Source organism: Coregonus clupeaformis, unplaced genomic scaffold (assembly GCF_020615455.1).
Source record: "Coregonus clupeaformis isolate EN_2021a unplaced genomic scaffold, ASM2061545v1 scaf3136, whole genome shotgun sequence".
NCBI lineage: Eukaryota > Metazoa > Chordata > Actinopteri > Salmoniformes > Salmonidae > Coregonus > Coregonus clupeaformis.
This window is the reverse complement of record NW_025536590.1, coordinates 36039-55043: the sequence shown is the minus strand read 5'-3', so window position 1 is coordinate 55043 and position 19005 is coordinate 36039. Positions and strand designations below refer to the sequence as shown.

Below are 19005 nucleotides of genomic sequence, written 5' to 3'. Positions count from 1 at the left end.
CCAAAGCAATATTTCCAAGTTCTATGGCTGTGGATGACCCCACCCTGCTCTTCGTCATCCCCAGGGAAGTGCAGTGAAACCATCTTCGAGGATATGAGGGAACCTCCCAAGAAGCCCCTCCACCTGAAGGGTCAGATGAAGTACGTCCCCCAGTGGGACTCGCTCATCTTCCTCAGTACGCCCATGTAAGACCACCCACAACATCCTTACAGTACCTAGTCCTTATCTTACTATAAAGGAAATACGTAATCCAATTCAAAACTTGCCTTGAGGCTACAGCTATGTGATGCCACGGTCAGACGCGCTTCCAAAGCAACCAAAAAAGGAGAATCCAAAGCTTCGATAGTATAAAAACAAACAAAAATGTATTTCACAAACAAAGGTAATTTCATCGACTATAGTCCATCCAGGCCTACCTGAGCCATAATACCAAATCACAAAATGGGTATAGGGAAGGGGAACATGGGAAGAAGGAGGTGTGCCCAGGTGAGGCTCCATATTGCTTTCAAATACCCATGATAACCATAATAGAAAACCCAAAACATGATTTCAATTAATCAATATTTCACAATTCTAATAAGACAAACCATAAACATTCATAATGAGACTGAACGTAAGGGAATTTGGCTCCAACACTTACCTTAGATGGTCCTTACCTTACCTTATGGTGTTTATTAGCATATGAAAATGTTTATTAGCATATGAAAATAGTAAAAACAATGATATACAATATTTATAGTATTACTATATGCCTATAAATATGTGCAGTATGCATAATATATTACATATTTATACCGCTTTAAATATATACTGAACAAAAATATAAACGCAGCATGTAAAGTGTTGGTCCCATGTTTGATGAGCTGAAATAAAAGATCCCCGAAATTTTCCATACGCACAAAAAGCTTATTTCTTTCCAATGTTGTGCAGAAATGTGTTTACATCCCTGTTAGTGAGTATTTCTCCTTTACCAAGATAATCCATCCACCTGACAGGTGTTGTATATCAAGCAGCTGATTAAACAACATGATCATTACACAGGTGCACCTTGTGCTAGGGACAATAAAAGGCCACTCTAAAATGTGCAGTTCAGTCACACAACACAATGCCACAGATGTCTTAAGTTTTGAGTTAGCTTGCAATTGGCATGCTGACTGCTGAAATGTCCACCAGAGCTGTTGCCAGAGAATTGAATGTTCATTTCTCTAAAATAAGCCGCCTCAAACCACGCCAGCCCAGGACCTCCACATCCTGCTTCTTCACCTGCGGGATCATCTGAGACCAGCCACTCGGACAGCTGATGAAACTGAGGAGTATTTCTGTCTGTAATAAAGCCTTTTTGTGGGGAAAAACTCATTCTGATTGGCTGGGCCTGGCTCCCAATTGGGAGGGCCTATGCCCTCCCAGGCCCACCCATGGCTGCGCCCCCGCCCAGTCATGTGAAATCCATAGATTAGGGCCTAATTAATTTATTTCAATTGAGTGATTTCCTTATATGAACTGTAAAATCTTTTAAATTGTTGCATGTTGCTTTTATCCACTTCCCTTTTCAATCCCTTCTTATCTCCCTTTCTGCCACTCATCCCATCCTTGCTGTCTCTCTCATTCCTCTTCCTCTCTTTTCTTCCTCTTCCAGTATTGAGACAGTGGAGGACATGATTAAAATGGGCGTCTATGTGAACGATCTGAACCTACACGACTCCAGCCGAGAGCTCATCTTAGCCGGAACACAGCAGTCGGCTGAACTTCAGCTGGCTCTTGACCAGGTAAGTCATGCACATTTCATATATACCACATACCACCTTTCTTGAATTGGAATAACACACAACCTTACTTTGGTACACTGTTAACGTTATCATATAACTCATCTACTAACTGGGCCAAGTTTGCCTCAGCTAAGAATGCAAGACATACTACTATACCCACACACAGTCCTGCTCATAGGCAGCGTTATTTTCAAAATTACAAATAAAGACATATGCAGTGTATAGTTCACACTGAAAGGCAGAGGCAAAGACCATCTCAAGGGCGGGGCTGGATAGGCCTTTGAAGAAGGATGAGGAAGAGTTAGTTGACTGACAGCTCTCTCTCTCTCTCTGGTGGCTCCTCCCACTCCAGGAGCAGCAGAAGTACGCCCAGCTCCAGGAGATCATCAAGAAGCTGGACGAGGAGAAGAAGAGAGGAGACTCCCTCCTCTACGCCATGATCCCCAAAGCTGTGGCTGACCGGCTCAGGAAGGGTATCACAGCCCTGGAGACATGCCAGGTACTAACCCAGAGCCATATATTTACAGATACATGTACAGATATACAGGGTGCATCCAAAATGGCACCTCATTCCCTATATAGTGCACCATATAGTGCCCAAGCTCTGGTCAAAAGTAGTGCACTATATAGGCAATAGGGTGCCATTTCAGACGCAGCCATAGAGTTTGTAGAGGAAACTATCCTCCATGTTGGCTCAAAACATTCAATGACAATAAGACTCAATTGAATTCTGGAGCTAACTAGCCACCTCATTTCTATCAAGCCAGAAGAAACACCACAGTAAAATGTCAAGCATCTAAGTGTGCTGGTATTTCCTTTCCGTTTCCCAGGTGTTCCCGGACGTGACCATCCTATTCAGCGACGTGGTGAAGTTCAACGAGATCTGCATCCACATCACGCCCATGCAGGTGGTGGACATGCTCAACGAAATCTACATAGTCTTCGACACGCTCAGCGAGAAGCACAACGTCTACAAGGTGAATGACTGGGACAATACAAAACAAGGGACTCTGTGGGAACAATATGCCTGAATACTCAACCAAGGGACCAAAAAGGGAAGACTCTATTATCATGCACTGAGTGGCTGTAGCAATGTTTTACAGAGTGGAATGTTTAGTTTGTTTCATTGGTAGGATATAATGTATACAGTAATGCTTCTAAACATACTACTTGACTTTTATTCCCCTGGATTCAGGTGGAGACCATCCGAGATGCCTACATGGTGGTGGCAGGTGTGCCCAATAAGACAACCTTCCATGCCCACCACATATGTGACATGGCCCTGGACATGCTGAGCTCCATCGACCACCTCAAAGACCCCTCCACTGGAGACAACATCCAGATCAGAGTCGGTGAGCAGAGACCATTGAAATACAATCTAGTCATTCTATTTCTATGGCACAGACAGTTTAGACAGATTACGTTACTGAGTTTGGGTAATCCGAAAGTAACGTTACTGATTACAATTTTGGTCATGTAACTGTAACGGATTACATTTATATAGTAACCTACCCAACCCTGCATACATGACAGACATAAAACATACACATACTGTACTGTACAATGTGTCTTTATAATCCGGACAAAAGGAAGTCAAAGGCTTGATATTGTCTAGCCATGCCCTGACTGTGCTGCTCAGTTAATTCTGCCAGATTTATACCCCTTAAAGCACCCTGAATCTAGAGCCACTGATCCAGGTTCAGTAAAGCAGTTGAACTTCATTGTGTGTTGTTTCCCTTCAGGGATCCACTCAGGGATGGTGGTGGCTGGGGTGGTGGGGCTGAAGATGCCTCGCTACTGTCTGTTTGGAGACACCGTCAACACTGCCTCCCGCATGGAGAGCAATGGGGTGGTGAGTGCTGCCATTAGAACATAACCTCACTATAGGGTAAATCCATTTGAATTCAATCACTTTGACAGCATTCCTTTTGATTTAAACAAAAGGTTCCATACATGTTATATTTCTATGATTGACACCCATGCTGTATTAAAGAGCATGTTGTGTCTCAACCAATGGCGGTCATAACCAATGTTCCCTCAAAAAAATGTCAGCACTGAGCAAATTTCAGGTCTGCTGAGCGCAAACCTGAACGTTCTGAAAATTCTGTGCAACTTCCGGCGCGCATTTACTGTGAACACTGATGCTGTACCCGGTTTAAGTTAGTTTTAACAATGGTCAAGTAGGCTACTGTGGCTATTTGATCATAATGTAGGACTACCAGAGTGGCCTACCATCAAAAACAATGGAGAAAATGCATCCCATAACATTTTAACATGGAAATAGCTGTTCTGTCGTTCAGCCTACAGTAGCAGCCAATGTGTGGGGTTCAATGTAGGCCTACATTCCATGAGACTTTTGAAAAAAACATGCAGGGCTTGACATTAAACTGTTTATCCAATAGTGACTGAAAATGTTGTTGTGTTGTTTGATGCAAGAAACCATAATTATTCCCATACCATTTTTACAGAGAATCAGACAAATTATGCTACCCTCTGCCTTTTGGCTACTTAGCTTATTCAAGCCTGTCTCAAAATACAACACTGGCCCTTTAAGACAGAAAAAAGCTCTTTACCTGACTCGCTTTTCAAAGATGTCTAGAAATACACACGTTTTGTGCTCTTGTAGGAAGCAATCACTCCCCCATTGCTGACTACAAATGTTCTATAACTGGGCTAATAACTCACTAACTAGCAAAGGATCTGAACAAATGTACAAATGTGCACAAGTCGCTACATGTAGCTCTCGCTTTGATCTCAAAACAAGCGCATCTACTCACGACTGCTCATGCTGTAAAAACAGTCCAGTTCAAAGTGAATGGCACAGATCCATATATGGCAATAGTCTATTTGCATATAGGCCTACTGCAGCTCTGATTGGTTATGGCGCACTGGTCTGTGTAGAGTAAGGGCCTGAGTCGTGCCTGTCAATGCAACAGAATCCTACTCCTATGCGTTTTGCCTACAACAAAATCTCTTGCATAGTTAGTTTTGTTTCGGTATATTGCATAGATTCGATCACAATCCCCACATTAAAGGGAAACGTTGATAGTGTTAACTAACGGGGAAAACTCTAGAAAGTTGAGTGATGGTAAATCTTGTGCTTCTCTGCGCGGGCTGATATTTCTTCTGCGCACTAGTGCCGGGGAGCTGTGTGCCCGCGCACAGCTTAGAGGGAATATTGGTCACAACACAAAAACCTCAGATTATGTCAAATATGGTCTAAGCTACAATGTATGTAAATAGGAAAAAAATTAGAGTTTACACGTTTTTAGATCATTGACGTTTAATGTTAAAGAAATGACATTAAAAAAAATATATATATATATATTTAAAATAGTTTGACAACCCTGTTTGTAAGCTTTTAAATTATATATATATATATATATTATGTGGTCCTCTGTAGCTCAATTGGTAAAGCATGGCGCTTGTAACGCCAGGGTAGTGGGTTCGATCCCCGGGACCACCCATACGTAAAAATGTATGCGCACATGACTGTAAGTCGCTTTGGATAAAAGCATCTGCTAAATGGCATATTATTATTATAAATTATCAACCGTTTATCTTTTCCAGTGATGAAGACATGGATGTCTCATGGTATGGTGGGGTATGCAAAATTGGTCAACTTTGAGCAACTTTATCTCTTGAATGTTTTGGCATTCAGGTCCAAAGGTCACTTTCTTAGCACTTCTACAATGGACAATTTTATATGGAAGGTTTTGTTCAAATCAAAAGGGGTGCTGTCAAAAAGTGATTGAATCCAAATGGATTTAATATTAAATATTTCACTAACAGACATGATCAATTAGCACTGTATAGCAAATCATTTACTTCGTAAGTAGGCCGCAAGTAGGTTAATGTGACATTGAGTGAGCTGAATAGTTAGCACTATGTTAGCCATCAACCTCTGTGTGTCTGTCTGTACAGGGCATGCAGATCCACATAAGCCAGACCACTAAAGATCACTTGGAACATGAGCCATACATAATTGAGGAGAGGGGAAAGATCTTTGTGAAGGTATGTGTACGATGCTCCATCATGGCACTGTGATGCTCCACCTGCCAAACAGACAAAAATGCACCACACTAAATCTATTTATTAAATCTATCTATTCAAACATATTTTGATCTCTTCAGGAGTTTTATCAAAGTTCAAAAGTCCTAAAATGGTCATTTGCGGCCCATCCATTGGCTGAGTTATAATCATGACAGGTATTGAACACAAGGATCATGAACACGGTACTATTTCTGCCTACATTCTGTCCAATCACAGGGTAAAGGCTACATGAAGACATATTGGCTGAAGGGGAAGAAGGACCTGTCGTTTAAGACTCCAGCAGAGCTCCGCTACAGCAGTGAACAGAAGGACTCAGAGGACAGGAGCTCCAATGGGTGAGTGGAGCAGGGGAGGAGGCAACCCCAATCTCTTCTGTAGGGATATAATGCAAGATGCCCTATATCATATGATTGCGAATTGTTCATTGAATGTCGCTACTGTAGAGTTAGTAAGGCTCCAGCATCAGCCCGTTTGTGGATCGAAGGGCTCCCATAACAAAAACACACCTGCTAGTAATTTGCTTTGCTTTTGTACATACTCTATGTGGTCATTTTTTAAATACATGTTCCAATACACAGCTCCACCTGCACCAACACCAAGCGCTCCACCTCCAACCTGAATATTCCCAATGAGGAGCAGGCAGAGGGCAAGCCCACCCCCACAGAGCTGCCTGCAGAGCCCTTACCTTCACTAGAGGGTGCCCCCGAGGACCTCACAGACCCCACGGAGCCCCAGGAGAAGAAAGTCAAAAAGAACACTAAGAACAACAACAAAGGGGGCGTGGCCAAGCCCGAGGCTCCTCCCCAGCAGGTCAATGCGGTGCAGGAGAGTGCAGTGCCTCCTGCTGCTGCCCAGGAGACCCCCACGGCCCCCCTGTCCACCGCCGCCCCAGTGCTTAACAACAAGAGGAACAGCTTCAGGCAGCACACCAAGCTGCCCACCCACCTTCCCATGCGCAGCACCTCCTGCTGCCTACTGTGAGAGGAGTGGCTAAAGTGATGTGACTGGCCTGCATCTTATTGACAGTCCTGTGAAGGCAAACCCTGAAACTAACCCTAACCTTGAACCTTAACTTAACCAATTAGAAAATTCAACATGGTTTCGCTGGTCAGTCACGTCCCTATAGTTTTTCCCCTACTGTGAAAGGGACCAGGCTAGAGGTCAAGACCTCTCATCTCAGATCATGGGCCAGCCTTCATGTTCGATATATTGTGTGACGCCCTGGTGTTTATCCTGTGTTTTTCCTTAGGCAGGACCTGAGGGTCCCCACATCAACATTCAGGGATGCCCACACCTAATGGAATGTATTAGTCCATTTATTCAGGGTGGAGTAACAGAGGTAGACAGGGGGGACCACTCCACCTAAGTATTAATGGAGGAAACATTGATGCCCCTAAAATTAAATAAATGTGACATTACTGAAAAGGGAAAAAACTTTTATCTTCCAACAAATATGTACAGATACTCATGTCTTGATGACATGTTAAACACTGGGCCTCTTTTGGTAATACAAGGACCTGGCTAATGTCATGGATTTGTGCGTGTTGTTGAAAGGAAACAGGTCAATAAATGTACAGTTCATGTACCATTTATCAAGTTATTACTGTCGGTGAAAACACCTTTTAAAATTACAGCATCACAATGGATTGGTATACAGAGTAAGATGAGATGTCAAGAGGTGGTTGTATTTTATTTGCATTAACTAGTTCTCAGAGAAGACTGACCCAAGTTACATTTCTGATACTGTATTTAATGATGGAATAATATGACTTTAATCATTTATATAATAGTGCTTTTCCTAATGCTGTAAGTGCTTAACTTTTCTGTTTTGTATTTGTAATTTGTTGCACGTTTACTGTACGTTAGCATTTCTTTGTCCATAAAAACTGTACAGACAAACATGTTACGTGTTCATTTCCTTGTTGATATCTTTAAATGTTTCGCTTAATAATAAACACACAAAAAATCATGGTTCGATCAATGTCAAGGGACAGATAAAGGCAAAGTTAAAAGGGTAGCTATAGCTCTATAAAACTGGGGATAGTAACTTTTTTCTACAACACACTTATCAGTGCATGTGATGGGGAAAAGGCTAGTCGCAGTCAGCTGCAGACATATAAGATTAAATCAATGACCTTCTCTGAATCGACACACTCCTATCTAGACATTACCTGGCCCCGTATCAGATAACACAGCTAGCGGAGATTGTGTGTACTCAGAAAACAGCTAAGCATCAGTCAGAAAATAGGAAATGTCCAAAATGTTTAATGAAAAGACAGTAAAGCGGACAAAGACTTTAGGCCTACACTGAAATCCCATCATGACAATGAATATACTTATTCTAGATTATTAATTTCTTCACTAAGGTGGGAGGCCCAATGTCCTTGATCTTTTAACTAAGGAGGTAACACATTATACATAAGCTGTGCTCAAAGAAAAGGTACAGTGCCTTCAGAAAGTGTTCATACCCCTTGACTTATTCCACATTTTGTTGCGTTACAGCCTGAATTCAAAATGGATTAATATATATATATATATATATATATATATATATATATATATATATTATATATACAGTGGGGAAAAAAGTATTTAGTCAGCCACCAATTGTGCAAGTTCTCCCACTTAAAAAGATGAGAGAGGCCTGTAATTTTCATCATAGGTACACGTCAACTATGACAGACAAAATTAGAAACAAAAATCCAGAAAATCACATTGTAGGATTTTTTATGAATCTATTTGCAAATTATGGTGGAAAATAAGTATTTGGTCAATAACAAAAGTTTCTCAATACTTTGTTATATACCCTTTGTTGGCAATGACACAGGTCAAACGTTTTCTGTAAGTCTTCACAAGGTTTTCACACACTGTTGCTAGTATTTTGGCCCATTCCTCCATGCTGATCTCCTCTAGAGCAGTGATGTTTTGGGGCTGTCGCTGGGCAACACGGACTTTCAACTCCCTCCAAAGATTTTCTATGGGGTTGAGATCTGGAGACTGGCTAGGCCACTCCAGGACCTTGAAATGCTTCTTACGAAGCCACTCCTTCGTTGCCCGGGCGGTGTGTTTGGTATCATTGTCATGCTGAAAGACCCAGCCACGTTTCATCTTCAATGCCCTTGCTGATGGAAGGAGGTTTTCACTCAAAATCTCACGATACATGGCCCCATTCATTCTTTCCTTTACACGGATCAGTCGTCCTGGTCCCTTTGCAGAAAAACAGCCCCAAAGCATGATGTTTCCACCCCCATGCTTCACAGTAGGTATGGTGTTCTTTGGATGCAACTCAGCATTCTTTGTCCTCCAAACACGACTGAGTTGAGTTTTTACCAAAAAGTTATATTTTGGTTTCATCTGACCATATGACATTCTCCCAATCCTCTTCTGGATCATCCAAATGCACTCTAGCAAACTTCAGACGGGCCTGGACATGTACTGGCTTAAGCAGGGGGACACGTCTGGCACTGCAGGATTTGAGTCCCTGGCGGCGTAGTGTGTTACTGATGGTAGGCTTTGTTACTTTGGTCCCAGCTCTCTGCAGGTCATTCACTAGGTCCCCCCGTGTGGTTCTGGGATTTTTGCTCACCGTTCTTGTGATCATTTTGACCCCACGGGGTGAGATCTTGAGTGGAGCCCCAGATCGAGGGAGATTATCAGTGGTCTTGTATGTCTTCCATTTCCTAATAATTGCTCCCACAGTTGATTTCTTCAAACCAAGCTGCTTACCTATTGCAGATTCAGTCTTCCCAGCCTGGTGAAGGTCTACAATTTTGTTTCTGGTGTCCTTTGACAGCTCTTTGGTCTTGGCCATAGTGGAGTTTGGAGTGTGACTGTTTGAGGTTGTGGACAGGTGTCTTTTATACTGATAACAAGTTCAAACAGGTGCCATTAATACAGGTAACGAGTGGAGGACAGAGAAGCCTCTTAAAGAAGAAGTTACAGGTCTGTGAGAGCCAGAAATCTTGCTTGTTTGTAGGTGACCAAATACTTATTTTCCACCATAATTTGCAAATAAATTCATTAAAAATCCTACAATGTGATTTTCTGGAGAAAAAAAATCTCAATTTGTCTGTCATAGTTGACGTGTACCTATGACGAAAATTACAGGCCTCTCTCATCTTTTTAAGTGGGAGAACTTGCACAATTGGTGGCTGACTAAATACTTTTTTCCGCCACTGTATATATATATATAAAATCTCACCCATCTACACACAATACCCCATAATGGAAGTGAAAACATGTTTTTAGAAATGTTTGCAAATTTATGTAAGTATTTACACCCCTGAGTCAATACTTTGTAGAAGCACCTTTGGCGGTGATTACAGCTTTTCACATCTCAATTTAGGGAGCGGCGGTAAACAGCAATCTTCAAGTCTTTCCACAGATTTTCAATGTCATTCAAGTCTGGGCCACTCAAGGACTTTCACATTCTTGTTCTGAAGCCATTCCAGCATTGCTTTGGCTGTATGCTTGGGGTCATCTAAGGTCATTTGCACTCTGAAGCAGGTTCTCATCAAGGATTTACCTGTATTTGGCTCCATTTATTGTTCCCTCTATCCTTACCAGTCTCCCAGTCCCTGCCGCTGAAAAGCATCACCATAGCATGATGCTGCCACCACCATGCTTCACGGTAGGGATAGTGTTAGACGGGTGATGAGGTGTGACTGGTTTCTCCAGACATACAGTGAGGGAAAAAATTATTTGATCCCCTGCTGATTTTGTACGTTTGCCCACTGACAAAGACATGATCAGTCTATAATTTTAATGGTAGGTGTATTTGAACAGTGAGAGACAGAATAACATCAAAAAAATCCAGAAAAACGAATGTCAAAAATGTTATAAATTGATTTGCATTTTAATGAGAGAAATAAGTATTTGACCCCTCTGCAAAACATGACTTATAATAATATGCCATTTAGCAGACACTTTTATCCAAAGCGACTTATAGTCATGTGTGCATACATTTTTTAGGTATGGGTGGTCCCGGGGATCGAACCCACTACCCTGGCGTTACAAGCGCCATGCTCTACCAATTGAGCTACAGAGGACCACTTAGTACTTGGTGGCAAAACCCTTGTTGGCAATCACAGAGGTCAGACGTTTCTTGTAGTTGGCCACCAGGTTTGCACACATCTCAAAAGGGATTTTGTCCCACTCCTCTTTGCAGATCTTCTCCAAGTCATTAAGGTTTCGAGGCTGACGTTTGGCAACTCAAACCTTCAGCTCCCTCCACAGATTTTCTATGGGATTAAGGTCTGGAGACTGGCTAGGCCACTCCAGGACCTTAATGTGCTTCTTCTTGAGCCACTCCTTTGTTGCCTTGGCCGTGTGTTTTGGGTCATTGTCATGCTGGAATACCCATCCACGACCCATTTTCAATGCCCTGGCTGAGGGAAGGAGGTTCTCACCCGAGATTTGACGGTACATGGCCCCGTCCATTGTCCCTTTGATGCGGTGAAGTTGTCCTGTCCCCTTAGCAGAAAAACACCCCCAAAGCATAATGTTTCCACCTCCATGTTTGACGGTGGGGATGGTGTTCTTGGGGTCATAGGCAGCATTCCTCCTCCTCCAAACACGACGAGTTGAGTTCTCCTCTGAATCATTCAGATGTTCTTTGGCAAACTTCAGACGGGCCTGTATATGTGCTTTCTTGAGCAGGGGGACCTTGCGGGCACTGCAGGATTTCAGTCCTTCACAGCATAGTGTGTTACCAATTGTTTTCTTGGTGACTATGGTCCCAGCTTCCTTGAGATCATTGACAAGATCCTCCCGTGTAGTTCTGGGCTGATTCCTCACCGTTCTCATGATCATTGCAACTCAACGAGGTGAGATCTTGCATGGAGCCCCAGGCCGAGGGAGATTGACAGTTATTTTGTGTTTCTTCCATTTGCGAATAATCGCACCAACTGTTGTCACCTTCTCACCAAGCTGCTTGGCGATGGTCTTGTAGCCCATTCCAGCCTTGTGTAGGTCTACAATCTTGTCCCTGACATCCTTGGAGAGCTCTTTGGTCTTGGCCATGGTGGAGAGTTTGGAATCTGATTGATTGATTGCTTCTGTGGACAGGTGTCTTTTATACAGGTAACAAGCTGAGATTAGGAGCACTCCCTTTAAGAGTGTGCTCCTAATCTCAGCTCGTTACCTGTATAAAAGACACCTGGGAGCCAGAAATATTTCTGATTGAGAGGGGGTCAAATACTTATTTCTCTCATTAAAATGCAAATCAATTTAGAACATTTTTGACATGCTCTTTTCTGGATTTTGTTGATGTTATTCTGTCGCTCACTGTTCAAATAACCCTACCATTAAAATTATAGACTGATCATTTCTTTGTCAGTGGGCAAACGTACAAAATCAACAGGGGATCAAATACTTTTTTCCCTCACTGTAGCGCTTTGCATTCAGGCCAAAGAGTTCAATTTGTGTATCATCAGACCAAATGATCTTTTGCCTTATGCTCTCAGTCTTTCATGTGCCTTTTTGCAAACTCCAGGCATGTTGTCATGTGCCTTTTTCTCAGGAGTGGCTTCCGTCTGCCCACTCTCCCATAAAGTCCAGATTGGTGAAGTGCAGTAGAGACAGGTGAAGTGCTGTAGAGACTGTGCTGTAGAGACTGTAGTTCTGTCAGAGTAGTATATGCCACATCACAAGTCTGTCTTGGAAATCTACGGCCAGTTCCTTTGACTTCCTGGTAGAGTTTCTGCTCTGACAGCACTGTCAACTGTTGGACCTTATATAGACAGGTGTGTTTCTTTCTACATCATGTCCAAACAATTGAATTGGCCACAGGTGGACGCCAATCAAGTTGTAGTGACGTCTCAAGGATGATCAAAGGAAATTGGATGCTCCTGAGCTCAATTTGGAGTGTCATAGCAAAGGGGTGTGAATACTTATATAAATTAGATATGTGGGTGTTCCATTTTCAATAAATGTGCTAACATTTCTAAAAACATGTTTTCACTTTGTCATTATGGGGTATGTAGATGGGAAAAAATAATATTATTTAATCCATTTTGAATTCAGGCAGTAACAACAAAATGTGGAACAAGTCAAGGGGTATGAAGACTTAAGGGTTAGTGGGTGCTACAGACCTACCTACCACACACACACACACACACACACATCTGAACTCTCCTTGTAGACATTTCTGAGTGAGATGTCATTACATGATTAAGAGGAAGCCGTCAGGAAACCGCTTAAGCACTATTTCCTGTCTGTTGCCACGGTGACAGGCCCACTTTTTCAGTTGTGGTTCACTATCTCCAGTCAGTTAATTTCGTGCAGAAGGAAAGAGAAAATAAACACAAAGGTGCAGGTGTCTTTGAATCCCCACTGCACACTCTGTGGGCTTGTATCCGTTCAGACTCTCCCTTCAGTTCAACTGGGCCTTGGTCTGACCTCTCACCCCGACACCTGAAAACAATCATTGGCTCAAAGGCCTTGGCCCCATTGGATTGAGCTTTTTTTTATGGGTTGAGCCTCAGCAGGCTGTTTGGTCCAGCTGGATGTTGTTCACATAAACCTACAGATAAACAGAGTGCTTTTGAATCAGGTAATGGCCAAGCCTGTATGAATCAGAGCATTCATGAATTGTGGTCAGTGTAAACACAAAACACACTTCCCTTATTAGGAATTGTTGAGACTGATCAAATTCACCCCACATTATAACTCAAGATCCGAGACTAGGATATCTGGAATATACAGTTGCTAGTGAAACTCCCCACTCCCAGCCGGTGACAAGCAGACCCATAACATGATGCTGCCACCACAATACTTGAAAAATACAGAGGATCAACAACATTACATTCACTCCACATTACTGGCCAGTATGAAAATGTGAAAATGAAGGAAACCTATGTTTAAAAATCCACTTCATATCATTCATTCTGTTTGCTAAGTAATACTGCAAGACAACATGGCAAATCCATTTACTTTTTGGCCTAAATTAAAAACTACAGGTTTGGGTCGAATCCAATACAATATTTTCAAGTATTGTGGTGGCAGCATCATGTTCTGGGTATGCTTGTCACCGGCAGGGTCTGGGGAGTTTGTCAGGATCAAAATAAATATGAAAGGAACAAAGCCCAGGTAAAAAGTTAGAGGAAAACCCACCTCAGTCTTCTAGAAACCTAACCCTGGGATAGAGTTTTACTTTTCAGAGGAACAATTACACAAATGTTAATGACAAAGTGTTGAGTGTTTCTGAGTCATCCAATGTCAGTCCTGACTTAAATTTGCTTGAAAATCAGAGACAAGGTTTGAATGTTTCTGTCCATCATTGATTCCAAACCAAATTTACTGAGCTTGAGCAATTGTGACAAAAACAATGGATATACCATGCCCGAAGAGTTGTGCAAGGTTGGTAGACTCTTCACAGCTGTAATGGCTGCCAAAGGTGCTTCCACCAAGTTTTAACTCTGGGGTGTGAAGACATACATTGTTTTTGTTTTTAATTCATTTGGAAAATGTTCTATAATTTTCTTTCACTTGAAAATCTAATTTAATGCCTTTTTAGATTATATTTTAAGGCAGCAAAATGTGAAGAATGTGCAAGGGATGTGTAGACTTTCACTAGGCACTGTATGTACTATTACCTCAGTCTACCTATGACTATGTATTTGCTTTTCACAAATTCAACATCAATTCAAACTAAGAAAACATGAGGAGAGATAAAATCTATGGCAACCAATGCAAACAAAGCTGGCAAATAGGTCTTATATAGCCATCAGTCTTTACTGACTTCCCTCCATTTCAAACCAATGTGAGCTCAGTATTTTGAAATAATGTTCATTTATGCCAATGTAGTTATAGAGTTATGCTGGTAGAGCACGGCGCTTGTAACGCCAAGGTAGTGGGTTCGATCCCCGGGACCACCCATACACAAAAAATAATAATATGTATGCACGCATGACTGTAAGTCGCTTTGGATAAAAGCGTCTGCTAAATGGCATATTATTATTATATTATTATTATTATATACAGTATACACTCCATACGGTTGAATCCCTTGATACTGTACTATGTCACCAGGGTCAAAATAACAAATGACAACAGTAAAGCAGCGAAAATGTTAAAGGTTTATTAACATATGAACTATATGAATTTATACATTGCTGGAGAACAGAGATGACACGGAGTCCACTGCTGACAGAGGCTGCATTCCTGCAATGGTGAACACAAAAAGGGTTAAGCCGCTCCCCTTTCAAACGACTGCATCACTGGATTATTGCTAAATTCTTTCTGGGGTTTTCACTTGTCAGGACAAGCAGAGGCCCACTGTCAGCAGATAGAGGGAGGGAGAGGGAGAGAGGGAGAGAGAGAGAGAGAGAGAGAGGGACAGAGTGGATGAGAGAGAGAAACAAAAAGAAACAGGGAGAGTGATAAAGTATGACGAGGAAGGAGAGCAAGAGAAAGATGCTGTAGTTTGAAGAGGAACAAAAGTTTAAATTTCAATTTTAGAGGGAAAAGAGAGAGAGAGAAGAAAGAGAGAGAGAAACACACTAAGGGGTGTGTCATAGCAATTTAGTTCCTCAAGGAAGTACAACTGAAAATTATCTTGAGACAGGGTGGCGAGCAGCAAAGATAGAAGCGACACAGAGGGACTTTCTTTTATTTTCACCTGGTAAGATGAAGGGATTCCATTAACGAGTGCTCAATGCTGACAACCTGAGCCACGTGCCGTGGGGACTTAGACATTTGACACAAAGGAGGGAGGGGGACTCTCACACACACAGGTAAGAAGGCTCTCAGGGCTTTCTCTATCTGATAACAACTCAACCATGTATTTCTATGCACAGATACCTTTGACAGACATAACATACACTCTTGCAAATATAACACTTGTGTTATTATTATAGCAAGCTTGTCGTTTTTTGTTATATCTTTCAATACAGTTTAGGCCTATGTGGATAATTGAGAAGGAACGTGGTACTGAAGAACCAAATAAGATCATGTGTGAATTCCTCTTCGATACTTTTCTAACTTACACTTGACTTGGGAGGCGTGTACGTACACTCAGAGTCATGCTGGAACAGGTACAAACAGAACCCACCCCTGACAGACAGCTTTATAACTGAGAAGAGAAACCATCTGTGTCTGGTGGAGCTTGCACAATCAAACCCTTGAGCTGTGGACATTATTTTCCTCTACTAGCCTACATGGATTGAGAGTACCAGAGAGCCAGTCAGAGTGAAAGACAAAGACAGGGAAATGACACAGCAATGTGTTGGACAGACAGTAAGGGGTAAAAACAAGATTGGTGATGATTTTCTCACCACAAACTAACTGCTCTGTTTCGCTTCCCTATTAAGCCAGCAGAGTTGTGTGTCAGTCTTGAACAACAACTCTTCAAAGACTTGTTACAAGACTGACAAAACGTGCAAATATTATACTGTATGAACACTTTTCAATGAGAAACTGCCAGAATCAAACAGCAAGCATTCATTGAATTAACACTATCAGTCCAACACCATTGTTAATGAAGCAATACTGTTGTGATGCCAGTTTTTGGTCCATTATTGTGCCACATGCTGAACCTGCTCAAACGGGACATAGCCTGATTTAGAAACCTATACCAACTGAATGCTGAGAGAGAGAAACTGGAAAGTTCCGCACTTTTGTGAGGTCCTCAATTGAAAAGAAAGGACCTGAGCTCAGGATAATGGCACCAGGAGTGTGTTCAATGAGGTGGTAGAACTGCATATATTCTCTGTTTCATATTATTAAAAGTCATGTCCATCCTATATGATATATTTTATCTGAAATACCCTAAACATTTCGCCCTTCTGAACATACACTATATGAACTGGGAGTCCTCAATGCCCCATAATACCACTCAAGTCTGGTGACAGGCAGTGGGTGACATAAGCCTCCAGGGCTAGTGTTAGTGGAACATGTCTGCTGGACCTGGTGGTTTGTAATAGCAGCAGTAGTCACATTCTGTCCAGGGAAGTGGAAGGGACTCCCCAATTCCCCTGCTAAGCCCTGTGAGAGTCCAGAGGATTTACCTACACACACACACACACACACACACACACACACACACGTACACACAGCAGTCATCTATGGAATGCTAAATATTTCCCTGTCCCACCCCGGCCCCCTGCGCATAATCTTCCAATCAGCGATCACTATCTCCAAGTCAGTCAGCACAGCTCTTCTTGACCCACACAACCTGCCCTCCTAACACTGGTCATGGAAGACCCACATTGCTTGGCTTTTCCTATTCCTGAAAGTGTAATAATGTCTGGTTTGTTATAGGAGAAGTTAGTGCTCTTCCATCCATAGCCTAATGGATAGCAACTCAAATTGACCTTTTTGAGTGCTCTTTAAATGTGTACATGATCATTGTTGCTGTACTCCACATGAACTGTGTACACATAAAATGCATTATCAGTCCGCCCTTTGCTGTCTATTACAGGAGAGCGGTTTTTATTGTACTCTCGGCTGTCGCATGAAGACAACCAAAAAAGTATATTTATACTGTAAACAATTGACCCTTAGCAGACTAGTCAAATAAACAGAGTGAACTTTCCTTTAAGCCCAGCCAAAGAGCCAGCTGTCTCCAGCTGTGGCTCCATATTTTTGGAGGGAGGATACATGGCTGATGGGTGTGCACGTCTCTCAATCCCCACTGGGCTTTTCTGCACTGGAATGAGATTGAGAGCGAATCTGAAATAGCTATCGTGCTGTTCCACTTCCATTATCATCGTTAAGGGAAATTAATCTAATGAATGTTCCCACAGAGAGCTGAGGCTTTGTACTGGAGCGTACCATTAGAAATGTGACACTGGGATAAGCATGTAATAAAAACCCAGTGGGATGTCATATGGGAGATGTGTGTTAGCTGATTATGGAACATAGCCTATTAGCGAGGTATGCTTATTAGTATGTCAGGATCATATGATTTATTGGTGGAAAAGTCATTTGCATTCAGTGCTTACTGCATCAATTGTGAGTCAGATAGATTACTGTCATTTGGATCACACATGCATGCACGAGTGCACACACTCCTGGACCCGTATTCATAAATCCTTTCAGAATAGGACCATTTCCTGTCTGTCTGAGACCCTTTGTGAATACGGCCCTGAAGCAATTTAAAAAGACCCATCTGTGTGAAAGCCTTGTTGCCACTTAAAGGATGCCCTCAATGTAAGACCTTTGCCTAAGGGAGGATTCCAAGCCAGTAAATATACACTCTTAGGAAAAAAAAAAGGTGTTATCTAGAACCTAAAAGGGCTCTTCGGCTGTTCCTATAGGAGAACCCTGTCCACAGAGGGTTCTACATGGAAGGCCAAAGGGTTCTTCTACCTGTAAGCAAAAATAGTTTTTCCTATGAACCTGGAACCCTTTTTTCTAAGAGTGAAGGATAGCCATTGGGTCTAGGGCCATGACTTTCTCCATTCCCCCTGTTCTGATGCAATCTAGGAGCACTTGTAGAAACATGCCTGAGCTATGCAGCCTACCTGCCTCTCTCACATACTTGTCCACACAGGCCTTAAGAGGGGATTCAGCACTGAAATTATCAGCACAGGATGATTGTGTATGCTCTCAACATGTAACAGAAACCAATGGTAGGAATTGTGTAACCTTTATATACGTAGTACATGCCCATTTTTACAATGTTGAAAATGATGTCGAAATGATGTGGCCACAATGTAAAGATACACAAATAACAATTTCATCCATGTATAAAGGCTTATACTAGAAAGTGGTACCTTCTGAGCATTAGATTATTTGTTACATGTAGGCTAGGCCCAATTCCACAGGTGTACCATGTAACCTACTGTGTTAATTTGATATTAAATACATCAAATTAACCTGCAACACAGCTGCAGGACAAGCTGCAATGACACTAGTCCTGTTAAACGGTGTGTGGTGCAACAGTTTTGTGTGTTTACGTGATGTAGGTACACTCATGTCCTCCCATGAGGGGTGGCTCTCTGTATCATCACTCCCCTGACAGGGACACTGGGTGTGGGGAGAGGCTGTAGCCTCGGTGGGTATTACCCATGGAACATTCCCTGGGCCTAATGTATGTCTCAGTTGGATTCTCTGTGATACAAAAACAAAAAGCCCAGAAAACTGAACTGAGGGAGCTCAGCAGAAATCCTGTGGCACAGCTGAGCTATGAGTTAGAAATACCATAATAAGCGATCTCTGCTCACTTCTCTCTCCCAAACCCCAG

The 19005-nt window shown here is 42.2% G+C and overlaps 1 protein-coding gene across 1 annotated transcript; it reads left to right on the top strand.

Moving 5' to 3' along the window:
• The first annotated feature begins 8 nt into the window (after positions 1-8).
• LOC121543133 (soluble guanylate cyclase 88E-like) lies at positions 9-7745 on the top strand. The gene is made up of 9 exons (XM_045220088.1): positions 9-185; positions 1637-1766; positions 2119-2265; positions 2597-2743; positions 2962-3118; positions 3509-3618; positions 5691-5780; positions 6036-6154; positions 6398-7745. The coding sequence occupies exons 1-9, from the start codon at positions 34-36 to the stop codon at positions 6798-6800; spliced, it is 1455 nt and encodes a 484-aa protein (XP_045076023.1). The 5' UTR covers positions 9-33; the 3' UTR covers positions 6801-7745.
• Positions 7746-19005: the final 11260 nt, after the last annotated feature.